The 14778-nt window shown below is 46.5% G+C and overlaps 1 protein-coding gene across 1 annotated transcript; it reads left to right on the top strand.

The window, feature by feature from the left end:
* The first annotated feature begins 645 nt into the window (after window positions 1–645).
* TMEM11 (transmembrane protein 11) lies at window positions 646–12247 on the top strand. Its single transcript, XM_048866755.2, has 2 exons — window positions 646–841; window positions 11363–12247. The coding sequence occupies exons 1-2, from the start codon at window positions 780–782 to the stop codon at window positions 11877–11879; spliced, it is 579 nt and encodes a 192-aa protein (XP_048722712.1). The 5' UTR covers window positions 646–779; the 3' UTR covers window positions 11880–12247.
* Window positions 12248–14778: the final 2531 nt, after the last annotated feature.

The following is a 14778-nucleotide window of genomic DNA, read 5'->3' as shown; positions in this document are numbered from 1 at the left end:
TGTTCAGGTTACTTGGGGGCTCGTAATCTACAGCATGTATTATTACACTGCTGTCCCCTCCTGCTCCTTCCTAGCAGGACATGGAGGGTACCGTGCTGGGGCTGCAGTCAGGAGTCTCTGTCGGGCCCTACCCAGCCCCTCTGCCAGGTCAGCCTGTCCCCACTGCTCCACCCAGAGCTGGACCCTGCCCTTGGGGTTGGGTGGGGTCAGGCCTGTTTGAGGCCAGAGCAGTATCCCACAGGGTAGCCTCTCCCTGACCTTAGCCTGGGCTTTGGGGCAGCCGGCTCACAAGCCTACAGAAGTGGGGGAGGGAAGCCCGCGGAGGAGGCTTTTATAGGGGCTCGGCCCCTGCCCCCAACGCTGAGAGCACATTCCCGACCCCACTTGGAGCCCCACGTGGCCCGCTCCCACGAGGCTGCCCCGGTGCTTTGTGGGAGTTGTAGTCCACTTCCCCAACCACTCCCCTGGGTATTTCCCTGCGGAGACAAGCAGGCTAGGGGGAGGCCACGGGATTGAGCTCAGGGCCTGGGCCTCTCTAGCGCCGCCCGGCGCGTCCCCAGCTGGGAAGCGTCCCCGCCTTGCGGCCCGCAGGACTACATGTCCCATGGGCCCCAGCGCGGCGCAGGGCCTGGTGGGGGTCGTAGGCCGCTCCAGCGGAGGGCGCGCTCCCGCAGCGGTGCCAGCCCCGCGGCCTGGACTCCATTTCCCGGCAGGCTCGGGCGCGGGCCCGGGCCCCCTTGGCGGAGAGACATTTGCGACTCGAGCCGAGAGTCTCCAAGATGGCGGCGTGGGGAAGGAGGCGCGCTGGCCCCGGCAGCAGCGGCGGTGGCGGTAGGGAGAGGTGAGGCCTGGCCGAGCGGGCAGCGGGCAGGGCGGGACTCCGGGGCGCCGCCAGAGGGCCCTGAGCAGGGGCGATGGGGAGTGGACCCGGGATCCTGCTTGATCCGGGCTGGGCGGAGGCTGGGCCCCCTCCCCGAGGGCGGGATGGGACGGGGCGGGGGGCACGGCACAGATGGGGAGGCTGGGCTCGCGAGGGGTGCAGGTCGGGGGGGGAAGGGGGAGGCCGGTGGAGTGAGGGGCTGCAGGTCATGGGGGGAGGGCACAGTGTGGGGGGGACGAGAAAAGGGGAGAACGGGGGGAAGGGGGAGACTAGTGGGGGGAGGGGAGAAGGGGACCGTGATGGGAGGCCGGTGGAGTGAGGGGGTGCAGGTCGGGGAGAAGGGGGAGACCAGTGGGGGGAGGGGAGAAGGAGACCGTGAGCGGGAAGCTGGTGGAGTGAGGGGGGTGCGGGGCTGGGGAGGGAGGAGAGGGGAAGAACGGGTGGGGGAGGGGACAGTGAGGGGGGGTGTGGGGCTGGGGGGGGGGAGAACAGGGCAGTGATGGGAGGAATTCAAGCCACCATCTGCCAGCGTGAGCTCAGGACAGAGCTGCGGTAGTCCCGAGCCTGCGGGTAAATCCAGGGCAGAGTCCAGCTGCGGCGAGGGAGGCACGGTCTGCAGCTGGCTCCAGCTGGAGTGCCTTGGCTGGGGGCGAGTTTCCACGGGAGTGAGGAGCACGGGGCGGGGGAGGGAAAGGGAAGGAGAGGCAGCGTTAGGGGGAAGGTCAGTGCACGTTACTGCACGTTACCAAAGGCAGCTTTAACCCTTAGGCTGAATGATGCCTCGTGACCCTGCTCAGTGGTAGGAGCATTCTGGAGACTAGGACGTGCCTTAAAAATCTGTTGAAAGGCTGTGGAGGCAACAGAAGACCTTCAGAGTGACCTCCCTTTGGAGAGGGCTTAATGCTGGTTGAGTGGGTTGTGTCGTTAGGATTTTACTACTGTTCTCCCTGGATTTGGAGGCTGCAGAGTAATTTTAGGGGGAGGGAAGGGTGTATAATTGGCCTGGCTGCTCTGGTGGCGGTTGCTGCTGTTGGCTTTTGTAGTGTCTGCACTCACAAAGAGCTTTCTAAAATGCATGTTTGGTCACCAGCTTTGTTTCTGCCTCTGTCAGGATGGATGAGCAACTGGGACATGGTGGAACTACGTGCGGAGTAGCTGTAGAAGTTTTGGAAGCCTAACTTTAAAGACAGGAAAGAGAGAAATCTTTTTGCACTACCTTAAAATCTGTATGCATAATTCTTTACTTTCTTAAAACTTTTGGCTCAATCCTGTTGTCCCTTCCGTTGGCATCTCCTTCCTTCTTCCCACCCTGGTGCTAGCTAGTGTAACCAACAGCCTTTGAAAGCAGCTGTCTTTTTATGGAGTAGCAAAATTGTCCTTTGTTCTACAGCCCAATTTAAAGACTCTGACAGCCCTAGGTGGGGTGGTGGTGATAATGTTGTATAGAGATACTTTGAAATCTTTACAAACACAAACGAGTTACTTGCCTAACTGACCTGTTCTGAGGTTTAAATATGATCCTAACTTTTACAAATGAGGGGGGGGGGGGTTGGGCATGAAAATAGGCACAGAGGTGACACAGCAAGATAATATATCTGTGACTAGAGTACCTCTAACCACTACTACACACTCCCTCCCAACACAAACCTGGTAAAGGGCTAGTCTTATTAGGTGTCAGACAATTCCCCTTCCAAATAACTTTGTATGGTAAGATCACCTGCTTTTAGTGTAAATCTTCTTAGCCAAGTGATGTTGTTCTCCCATTTGTGGAATTGGAGATATCCACTGCCAGACTCTCAAGAGTCTTTTCCCATCTTGTGTGGTGTTGGGAACACGGCTTGTGTACAGGGCAATGGTGATGGATCAGTTATCATCAGACAATGACATGTATATGTTATATATAGCAAATACAGTTTTCTTATGTTCATGAATATGATTCTTGTTCAAAGACAAATTCTTACTGACTGAGAACACTGATCCAGTTTTCTCATCAAAGAGCTGTTTTAAGGTATTTCTGTAGCTCAGTTTGTAGCTGTCAGCCAGCTAGTCTAAAAGGAGTGTATGCTGAGGGGTAACGTCAAGGGAATAGCTAGTGAATAAAATACTGTCCAGTGTTAGGAAAGTTAGTCAAATGTAGCAAAATGATTGGCAGCTGTAACTATGAAGACTATATCCTTCCATAAAAGATCTGATTGATACATGGAAGGTCTCTTTGGTCACTACCAGATTATACTTTATTCGTGGGGCATATGGCTAAGGATGTAACAGTATAGTAGCTGTCGATTCTGGGCTGGTTTTATGATGGTGGTTAAAAGTTAAAATACTGAAAAACAAACTACAGAGAACCCACTAAATATTGCTTTCCCTCATTCCAAAGGGACTCTTTATGCAGAGTATCTAAAGGGAATTGCTAATCCGTAGCCCAAAGCAATTTATAATGGAGAACAGCTACTGAGTGCACTTGGAGTTCTTGTCTAAAATTCTGCACGATGACCACCAGAGCACAGAACAGAATGCCACTTGTTCCCTGGGGAAATGTTCTCACCAACTTGTACAGCTCAGAATAAACAATGCAATAAGGCAGCTTTAATGTCATCCCAGCTATGTTTCTGGGCAGTCTTAAAGGTCTTTTCTTTCACTACCTGTACTGCTTGGATTTCCAGCAATCCGCTTGCTTGGAGCAGTGATTGATCTGCTTCCATTAGTCTAGCTAATTCTTTTGTTAAACTAAAAGTGGCACTTCTCCTGCTCAGTGTGGTCTCCTTAATGCTATTGCAATGTTTTCAGTGATGGGTACTGTCTTCTATCACTGGTGCAGCTCTGAGGGTCTCGGACTCATTTTCCCTGGTCTGTTCTCCCCTCCCTCCCCACAGTCCTCTTTCCAAAGAGAACTATATAGAATTCCTTATTTGGCTATAATCTTATTGCATTTAAGTTGCATCCCTTGAATGGAAATTTGCTTTGCCTCTGTGCTGTTGCTTCTTCTCCTCTTTGTTCTGACCACATTGATTATTGTTCTCTGAAGGTTGTGGTCGAACACACTATCTCTGTGCTGAGATACTGATAGTAATGGGTTAAGAATGCTAGAATGTGGGACGGCGCTGTTGCCATACCTCAGTTCTCATGTGGAGTACCCCTGTTGTTGCAGTCCTGGACCTTTCCTGAGCTGAAATGGACAAACTTGTCAAATTGTATGATGGTTTTGTGATGTGGAATTTTTACACTGGGGATTAAGGTGAGACCACAACTCATTTTTCATAATTGAAAGTAACCAGAGTTGAACCCAGATCTAGAAATAAAAGATTGGTGCATTAATGTTCTTGAGTCTGGCCTGTCCACGCAGTACTGACTTATTCAGGTTTGGCTGGGACTCTAACGATGTTAGACACTGTGTGCTTTTGGCCATCTGTGATGTGGCTCTATTGGAATTCATTCACACGCCAGCCTTCAGTCCTTAGTTGCACTGGTGTACTCATTTCTTTTGTGCATGTTGCATGTGATGCAAGTTTTGCAAATCACAAGCATTATCACACAATAGGAAGCCCATCTTTTTCAGTCACCACCCAAACAGGTCTCTCTGCATTTGCAGTTCTCATGAATTTCTGCCTAGTACTGTTTACCTACAGTCGTCAAACCTCTTTGAATGGTGGAACCACAGGTATTCTGTTGTCCCTGAGCAACGGAGGGGAGGGATAGCTCAGTGGTTTGAGCATTGGCCTGTTAAACCCAAGGTTGTGAGTTCAGCCCTTGAGGGGGCCATTTAGGGATCTGGGGCAAAAATTGGGGATTGGTCCTGCTTTGAGCAGGGGGTTGGATTAGATGACCTCCTGAGGTCCCTTCCAACCTGATATTTTATGATTCAAGTTGCAGTGGGGGAGGTTTAGGTTGGATATTAGGAAAAACTTTTTCACTAGGAGGGTAGTGAAACACTGGAATGCGTTACCTAGGGAGGGGGTGGAATCTCCTTCCTTAGATATTTTTAAGGTCAGGCTTGACAAAGCCCTGGCTGGGATGATTTAGTTGGGGATTGGTCCTGTTTTGAGCAGGGGGTTGGACTAGATGACCTCCTGAGGTCCCTTCCAACCCTGATATTCTATGATTCTAATTGTATCTGCTATTTCAAAAGGCCAACCTGGGGCTTACACGTTGTATATAAAAGGGGTTCAGAAACTTGAACAATAAATGCAAGAAAGGAATCGTGAACTGTGCACAATTTGGGGATACTTCTGATCAGGAGTGGAGATGCTTTCCAGACACCAACCAGTCAGAACTTAAAACTACTAGCCAGAAGTATATATGATAGACGGGACAGGGAGGGGGTCTCCACCAGTGAGGTCCAGGGGCACCCCAGTGATGAGAAGACTTACCTCCTTTCCATTCCCAGCTGCTGGCTGGAGGAGGATGCTGGGAGAGTTCTTCCAGGACATTGTCCTGGATCCCAAATTCAGCAGAGCTGGCAAGAGAGCAAGATGTGAAAGGCTCCTCCTGCTGTATACCTGTGCTATGTCCTGCCGAGTTTGGAAACTGGGGATTAAAGGTATGTGTGGTGAAAAAGAAACAGACCGTGTGTTTGTGACTAGGAGACCACGAAAACAGGCTAGACAGCACTGCTCATAGGGTAGCTTGAGAAGCATCCTGTGACATTTAGGTGGCCACCAGAGGCTTTTTAACTTGTTAGGGGAGACAGAGAGGGCAGATTTTGGAACCCTAACCGGGAAATTTTGTGAGTGCCTAGCATCTAGCTAGCTGCAATGTGTTCTTGGTGCACTCAGTGATGTTTTTAGTAGGGGAATAAATTTCAAATTTAATTTTAAACTCACCATGTGGTTAACATGGGCATTTTTGCCCCTCTTGCTGGTGGTTGCTGTATCATCTGCTGAGGTGCATTGTTTGTAATCCTGCAAGTACAGAAATCAGTGTAAATTACCGTATAAAACTAAGGGAGTACTAGTGGCACCTTAGAGACTAACCAATTTATTTGAGCATAAGAGTTTCGTGAGCTTTTGGATGAAGTGAGCTGTAGCTCAGGAAAGCTCATGCTCAGATAAATTGGTTAGTCTCTAAGGTGCCACTAGTACTCCTTTTCTTTTTGCGAATACAGACTAACATGGCTGCTACTCCGAAACTTATAAAACTAGTGACAAAAGCCATTTAATCTACTGAACCATCAGAACAGAGCATTCCTCTGCCTTTTTTTATAAGGACACTGAAAAGCCAGGCATCAAGAATGAGACACTTAAAAAAAAAAAAATGACAGGAAATGGGATTCATCCGTTAGTGATATGCAAAGAGCATTCAAGATACAAGTTACACAACTACCACAGAATGAATATAAAACTTTCCTGTGGCAAAGCCCTTCCTTCTTGGAAGAAGGGCTCTAGAAAATCATTTAACATTTCCAGTTTAACACCTGCTTTTAAGCATAACTAGCACATCCAGCCTTTGGCTGTCAGGCATCATTACATGCTGTCTGAACATGGATTCCCTCTGACATTAGTTACTTATCGCACTTCCAAGTAAAATTGAGAATAACTGAGTTATCAATACCCCCACCTAGGTCCATACAAGCATAGCACTGACAATGCTTAAACCCTGGCTGTGTTTTTTCCAGGGGTGGTGGTGAGTTCCAAAAAGCATACTTCACAGGCTTCAGTGTGTGCTGTTTTGTTCAAATGAAAGGCTCTATGTCATGGAAAATCAGTTTTGTTAGTCTTTGTACTTGAGGTCTCTGAGGCAAGAACCCCTTTCTTGTTCTGCATGTCAACAAGTTCTGGTAAGTCTTGTAGGCAGAGTTCTGCTATGGGGGGACATTACACACTCTTTGGATTTTTCTTCTTTTGTGTGCGATTGGCTTCCCCAGGCTTTCCACCTGCTGCAGCCAGCCTCGAATGTGGGAATGACGCACACTGAATTTAACTTCCCACCTGCCTGAACTTTAGTGTAATATTTACCTTGCATTTGCCCCATATGTAATTTCTACTCACTCCACTGTCTCCTCATACCTGCTACTGTTTGAGTAGTTCATATCCTCTCTTCTCCCCCCCAATCCCTTGTTTTTAGGATTATCTAGTCAATTGCCAAGATGAACAATTGCATCTTGAGCACTGTCTGATGGAAGAATAAGTTGCTCTAACAGGGATTATTTGGTCAAGGGATCAGCAGCTGCTGTGCTTGGAACCACAAGAGTATACCACACAGCAAACACTTCTTGTCAACTGTTGAGAATAGCCCACTTCCACCTTAGTTGCATTGGCTCATTAGCACTGACCCCCCCCCACACACACACACACTTGGTAAGGCAACTCCCATCTTTTCAAATGCTGTGTATTTATACCTCCCTACTGTATGTTCCACTCCATGCTTATGTCCAAGTAAATTTGTTAGTCTCTGAGGTGCCACAAGGACTCCTCGTTGTTTTTATATGGAACAGTTTTATTGAGCTTATTTTTGCTCCCATGCATCATGTTTTGACTTCACACCTATAAAAGCCTAGAGCCCAAGAATGCATAAAGTTTCTGAAGAGAGAGGAGGGCTTGAATAAACTTATTTTCCAATCGTAATTTCAGTCCATGTTTAATGTGTTCCTGTCCTATTTTCCTTGACTGGAAGGCTATTGACCAAGTGGGTCTATGAGGGTATAGAAAGTGTGGGGAAAGGAAGGCAGGGGAGGAGGAATATTCAAAGATCCTTCAAGGACCAGAAGGATTCTGGAGGGAAGAAGTCACTTGAAACCTGAGGCCTGGTCTACACTGGCGTGGGGGAGGGGGGGTTGATCTAAGTTACACAACTTCAGCTACATGAATAACGTAGCTGAAGTTGGTGTACTTAGATCTACTTACTGCGATGTCTTCACTGCGGTAAGTCGACTGCTGACGCTCCCCTGTCAACTCTGTCTATGCTTCTCTCTCCGGTGAAGTAGCGGAGTCAACAGGAGAGCGCTCGGCGGTCAATTTTTCGCGTCTTCACTAGATGCGATAAATCAACCCCCCACTGGATCGATCGCTCCAGAGGTAAGTGTAGACATGCCCCGAGAGTGTTGGGGTCTGAGCTGGGTTTGTGTGTTCCAATCTGAGAATGGGCCCTTGCCTCTTAACTTGCCAGAGACCTAATTTGAGCAACCAACAAAATTATAGGAAGTTTAACAGTGGGTAGGGTGGTTCTCTCAACATAAACACTTCCCGTAACTTCACTTGGTTGACATGGCATTTCTGATGTAAGAAACTTGAGCCTTGTTTTTAGCTAGGAAGCAGAACCATTGCTGAAAATGGCTTTCAGCAGCATTTCCCCTTGAAGCTGGATTGAAGTCAAGTGTTCGCACCAACTGGGTGAAACCACTTGCTGTTTCACAAAGCCTATGTCTCAAGTGTGCCTTTCAGGGTTCGCAGTTTCCCAGAAAAAAATTAGTTTAGGACAGGGCGCTGGTAAATACAGGCATACATATGGTTTAAACCAGGGGAAATAATTGCATCAGTGTTCGGCTAGTTCAGCAAGCATAGAACAAATCCTTTTCAAGCTTTGGATACATAGATTCAAAACTGAGGAATGGGCTCAGTCTGTCCACTACATCGAAGGAGGTCTTCTGCTGCAGAATGCTGCATGGCCAGATGAACCTGGTAGTCTGCAAGTCTGTGTACCTCTGACTGCTTAACACTTCAAGCCTACAACGGTATTATTGTCGTTTTCATATAATCCAATGGTTTTGACTTTGTTTATAGAGTATTAAAAACAGAAATGAGCCGTGACATGCATAACTGGCTTGAGAACATATCAAACCAAAATGCATAGGCATTCTAATGTTCAGTATTCTAATTAAATATATTAGTATTTTGCCCACTGCAGTTTTAATTGTACAAACCTAATCGATTAATCTACTCCCTTGTGTAACCACAATTTGAATATATAACTAAAACTAAGTGTAATGTGGTGTGCATTAACTAAACGGTTTTTAAAATAGAAAATGCCTTAAACTGTGGCTAACTCGTTTTTTCTGGGGTGATTAAAAAACGTTTTTACCAGGTAAAAACCATCTCTGGTAAATATCATGCCATCCCTGATGCATTCTGAAATGGATCTGAAAATTCTTCTGTCCTGGCTACACGAGCACTTAAGACGTCTTCAGTACTTACTCAAGGGGGAAACAGTTGGTGAAAAGATTTAACTTCACCCTGTATGCCATGACTACATTTGACTCTATTTGGGCAGCGAAACTAGGTTGCTCAAATTCTTTTCCTGGTGCTGTAATGCTAACCCAATTCTGTTTGGCATTTAAACCTTAGGAATGTCTTTCTGAAATGAAAAACAAATACATGTTTCAATATGTTTTAAAGCAAATATTGTACTTTCACTAGACATGATCCCTTTAAATTAGCAAAAATGTTTTCTAGTAAAAGTTTGCAGCTCCAGGGCTCAGCAATGGACAAACTGAAGGGGTTAATCTGCTAGAGAACATTTGTTTTGTTTTGTTTTTTGGAAAAGAAATCTTAAGCTCCACAGTGAAATGTTTTGTTTCCATCACCAAATAAATAGAATCTCATAGGAGATGTGCCAACCAGTCCTTGTCCTAGGCAGCATTGGCAGACTCTCCTATTCTAAGTGCAGACATGCTCAAGGCAAATGTAATGTAACCAGAGAATGCCCAATGTCTAGCTTACACGGAAAACCTTGCTTGCCAACCAGACTCTTACAGAAACAGCTTATTCTGTCCTAAAGAAGGAGGCTGATAAGTCTTAGCTACTGCTGCTTGGTATTGTTGGTCACCATTCACTGAAAACAAGCTACTTCAGGCAACAGCCTGTAATTTAACAATATTCTTGATTGCAGGTGGCTGCTGCACAATACCCTTCACAGTGTGACTAAAACAGAATTTAAAGGGTAATGGCTGGTACAACAGGAGCTTGCAAACATGTATCCTCTCTTCCTTTGCCATTTCCAGTGCGAACCCACTATATCTTTGTACTAATGGAGCGAGAAAGAAGGGTTAGTGTTGGTCTCGTTGCAGAGTTCTCCATTGCCAGATCACTAATACCAAGTGAGTCCCAGTACTATCAGGAACGATGTCTGCTGCGAGTAGGACAAAGTTGTGTACTGGTTGCTCTTGCTCTGCTAAAGGAATTTGCCAAATAACTATATCCTTGGGAGCGTATGTGCTCGGGACACTGGGGCTCTAAGAGAACATATTGAAATCAGTTTCTTTTAAGGAGGTAAAACCCACCCTGTGTAACAGACAACACCATTTGCTCTGTTCTGCTTTTGCGTTGAGGGCGCAGAGCAGATGTGAGGCTACTGCACAGATAAGCGAACGTATCTGTGGACTTTAGAGTAACAAGATAAAGGATAAGATGCAGCTGAGGGGCAGGAAGCTGGAAACTAGTCCAGGCTACCTATAGCTATTTTACAAAGGGCTGGAGATCTTACATGCAGTCTGTGTGTACAGAACTTACCTAATGCAGTCCAGTGGCAGGGATAGGGAGACTGCTCCAGGGTAATGCGAGCAGCTGTTTCTTAGCATTTAACCAATGTTGCAGTAAAACCCACCTCTTTCCCCTGTTGCAAGAGGAAGGAACCAAATGTGTTAACAAATTCTGAGTGATGCTCTGCTATCACCTCTCCCTCTAGCTACACATTTGTATCATTCCTTATCACCACAGGCTGGATCCCACAAATTATCCAGTCTTCTAGCAAGCTGGAGTATAGGTTGCATAGCTGTTGGTTCTAGAACTAACATGGTTGAGGTGTGGATCTGGAAATGTGGGGATTAGCATAGGTTGTTCTGATCTGTGCCAGGAAAGAGGGTGGCCAAAACGCACGTCTCTTTGAAAATTTGCAACACCTTCGTTGAGGGGACAACTTGTTTTTGTATCCATAGTTTTTGTTTTTTTTTCTATTGGTGGCTCATTCTATCATTTGACAGTCTCCTCTTTGTGACATTGACACCAGTGCTTAATTTTTGCCAGGGTTGATTCCCGAGAACTCTGGGCTTGGCAGTTCATAGCCCTGGCACCTCTGGGCTTGCTGCATCAGTTATGAATATAAAAAAAATTGCTTGAGCCCCAGCACCTCTTTAATTACAAATTAAATGCTGGTTGACACCATCTCCACAGCAGCTGACTGTGATGTCACTGATGGCAGAAGTCAGGTGGGGAATCTGTTTCAGGAGGATTCAACCAATCGCAAGATCTTGTTTTCTTGAAAAGTTCTTAATTCCCCGAAGTGAGGAAAGTAAAATTCACTTGTATGTAAAATGCATAGTTAAGCCTAAATGAAAGAGCTTTTCCGAGTTTCCCTTGAACAATCAGCTGCTCTCAAATGAGTTTTGATCAGAAAAAGTACTACTTTGTTGAGGGAAGAAGCAGTGATCAAGTGACCATGAGGTGCTGACCTGGTTTCAGTTGTCAATCTCTCAAACTTCAAGATTACTGGGTTAATGTAGGGGTAGGGTTGTCTCTGTGTTCTGTAGCTTAATTCTGTGTTTTCTGTTAACAGGATCATCTTGTCCTCCACGGAGTGTTACATTGTGCATGAAATCTACAATGGGGAGAATGCTCAGGACCAGTTTGAGTACGAGCTGGAGCAGGCCCTGGAAGCACAGTACAAATATATAGTGATAGAGCCCACTCGCATCGGTGACGAGACTGCTCGCTGGATCACAGTTGGGAACTGCCTGCACAAGACCGCTGTCCTAGCAGGCACCGCTTGTCTCTTTACCCCGCTGGTACTTCCAGTAGATTATTCCCATTACATCTCCCTGCCTGCGGGCGTGCTGAGCATGGCCTGCTGCACCCTCTACGGTATCTCCTGGCAGTTCGACCCCTGCTGCAAGTACCAAGTGGAGTATGATGCCTATAAACTTTCCCGCCTGCCCCTGCATACACTCACCTCCTCCACTCCTGTGGTGCTGGTGAGAAAGGATGACCTGCACAGAAAGAGACTGCATAACACAATAGCACTTGCTGCCCTGGTGTACTGTGTAAAGAAGATCTATGAACTCTACGTTGTATGACTTCAGTAGGGAAAAGAGAAAGCCACAAAGACAAGTGTATTAAGACTCCCACAGTAACATTTTTTTCCTCTGAGAAGCAGTGGAGACTGGGAAGGCATTTGGTTTAATAGAGTTATTTTTAAAATAACACATCACTGGTGCACCAAGGGTTTTCAGTTCTTCATTACTCTTAAGATGTGGATCTGCAGTGACTTGAGAGCTGTATGCGAGGCTGTGGGAGCCAAATCCAGCAGTGGAACGTTGATGGAAGAAAAGGGGGTGTGAAAGTTTTTTTTGGGGGGTGGGGGAACCTTTAAGTATATTGTTTAATTGTATACACAGAACCAGCCCAAAGTTATCATTGCCCATTAAAAGATGAGAATTTCAAATGCTTTTGCGCTCTTTACTACTAAAGTGGCTCCTTTTTGAGTTCGGTTCAAGTGGGGAGGGGACCTAACATCTTGCCACGGGAGCCATGGCAATTCACACTTTATATATACACAGCAGCAGTGCCCATGTGACCTTGCAATCTGATGAAGGGATGGCTTTGGTGAGCAATGGGATATTTGACTTCCTGTGCATCACCAGTTGCTTCTTGGTAAAAGGGTGCCAGTTGTGACAGTTTTTATGATGATCTGTCTCGAGCACTGATGCTCTGTTCTTAGATTGCAGTGCTGTCCTGCCATTTTCCTCCAGAGCTCAGTGGGAATTAATCTAAATTTCCTGTTGGTGCCAAGTACTTCCTGCTCAACTTGCATACAGGTTCTTCTCCACTATGGACACTTCTCCATTGGGTGTAAGATTAAGCTCTCTTGGTGTGGTAGGTAAGTCTTAAACTGCTTTGGAGTTGAGGGCTCCAGAGGGGAGCAGCTGACTACTTCACCCTTGTCATATGACCCTTGTCATATTTTGTTACTGTCATGTGCATTTGTTACTGTCATGCACATAATTCCACTATGTGAAATTAGAATAGTATTAGCAACATGTGCCCTGATCATTTACTTCCTTTGGCACTGGTGGTAACTTCTAGAGGAACTTGCCGTTAATGCAAGAGGCCATCTACTTAACTGTGTAATTGTTAAGTAATTATGCCCTGTTCTGGAATTTAAAAATTCAATCTAGTGCATAAATGCCTAGCTGGAAACACTCAAAATCCTCTTCTGCTTGAATGAAAAGCATTTGTAACTGACCAATCTTGCAAAACTGCATTTTAAAGAGGAGTAGACACAGGCTCCTATCTCTTCCTGCCAGATGTGATGGTACGTGTGGTCTGCTATAGAAAGGCAGTTCTGCTTCTGGTGTTTGTCCTGGACTTGAGAGCAAAGCCCTGTAACCTGAACAGGTGTACTGCCTGCTTAAATAGCTGTTGCAACTTGACCTCCAAAGCTCAGGTACTGACCTTGGAATGGAGTCACACAAGGTCAGAGACCAAACTAAACTCACCTTTATCCATATGGCACAGCAGGCCAGAAAACTCCCTATCACATTGAAATTTCAGCAGAATATTTTGGCCGAGGGCTGGGATTTGTAGTCTTCTGTTTTCATTTAAGCATCGGGTATGGAAGGCAAAGCTTTTGTTCCAGGCATATGTCCTCTACCTGCACGGATACAAGTAAGGCTATGTTTATAACACAGAGGTCATGGAAGTCATGGAACCCGTGACTTCCAGAGACCTCCATGACATTCTCTGCTTCAGCCCCAGGGGCTGCAGGACTTGAGCTGACAGCCAGTGGGGCCCTGGCAGGGTTCCAGTGACAGGGGACAAACAACTGAGGGGGCCCTCCTCAGGGTTCTGACCACAGCCTCGCATCAGGGGGAGCGGGACACCTGTGGGTGTCCCATTTTCTCTTTGGGAAATATGGTCACCCTGCAGCTTCCAGTGGCCATGGGCAGAGAGGGAACCTCAAAGCTCCGAGCCACCACGGTGGTGCAGGAAACCATGGAGCTGCACTAGCAAAAGTCAGACAGGTCACGGCTTCTGTGAATTTTTGTTTGCCTGTGACCTGTCCATGATTTTTACTAAAAATAACCATGACAAAATCTTAGCCTTAATGACAGGCTAACATTTCACAGTCTGCAAACAGCATTTTGAGTAACTCTCAATGCTCAGATTTAGAAATGCCGATAAACAATGCCAAATGGAGGCTTTAAAGGGAGTTCTTGTGGTATCAGGACTCAATTCACTTTTCTGACTCTTCCTGCCTTGGCTGGCTTCACTAGACAAAGACCGTTGTGAAAGCCCTGGCCTTTGTTGTGTTAACAAAAGCTGCTAATACAGCTATCTCCATCCAAGGTTAAAAGTAGCTGAGATGTCAGAGCTGTTTTATTTATAGCACCAATGAGCAGCTGCCTGTGCTTTTTTTTTTTTTTGGGTAGGGGGAGAAGAAACAAATGCTTTGTCTGTGCCCAACCTGGGTGTTGTGCTTTTCCAACTCTCTCTCTCATTTCTCAAGTCTTGCCTTAATCAAAGTCATCTGGAACATACCACTTGGCAGGTGCGATCTAGCTGGCATGGACTTCTGCTGCTGAAATATTTCTGCACCTAGTTCCTTTAGCAATGCTGTACAAAGCAGAGATTCCTGCCTGACAGGGAAGACTGGCAAGACCACTCATTTCCTTTTGCTGCCAAGGAGCCTCTGTGCTGGTACCTGTCAGTGTCACTCCTTCTCTTGCCCACGAGGGGTCAGCATGACTTGGAACTAAACCCTACCTGCCTCTCCTTAGTGCATCTGGATCAGCTGAGGTTTAGTGAGTTAAAAAAAAATCAGGGGTGGGTGGGGTATTATGAGCTGAAATGTGAACAGACAGCTCGACCTACTTGCTAGAGTGAGAAATTGGGTTCCATTTTTTTTACAGTAACTGAGAGCTGTCACTCTCAGCTAAGGTCTGAGAAGACATGTGGAAACACCCCTCACTTCAT

This window comes from Caretta caretta, chromosome 10 (assembly GCF_965140235.1).
Source record: "Caretta caretta isolate rCarCar2 chromosome 10, rCarCar1.hap1, whole genome shotgun sequence".
Classification (NCBI taxonomy): domain Eukaryota; kingdom Metazoa; phylum Chordata; order Testudines; family Cheloniidae; genus Caretta; species Caretta caretta.
The sequence above is the reverse complement of the archived record's forward strand: the minus strand, read 5'-3'. Positions and strand labels throughout refer to the sequence as shown.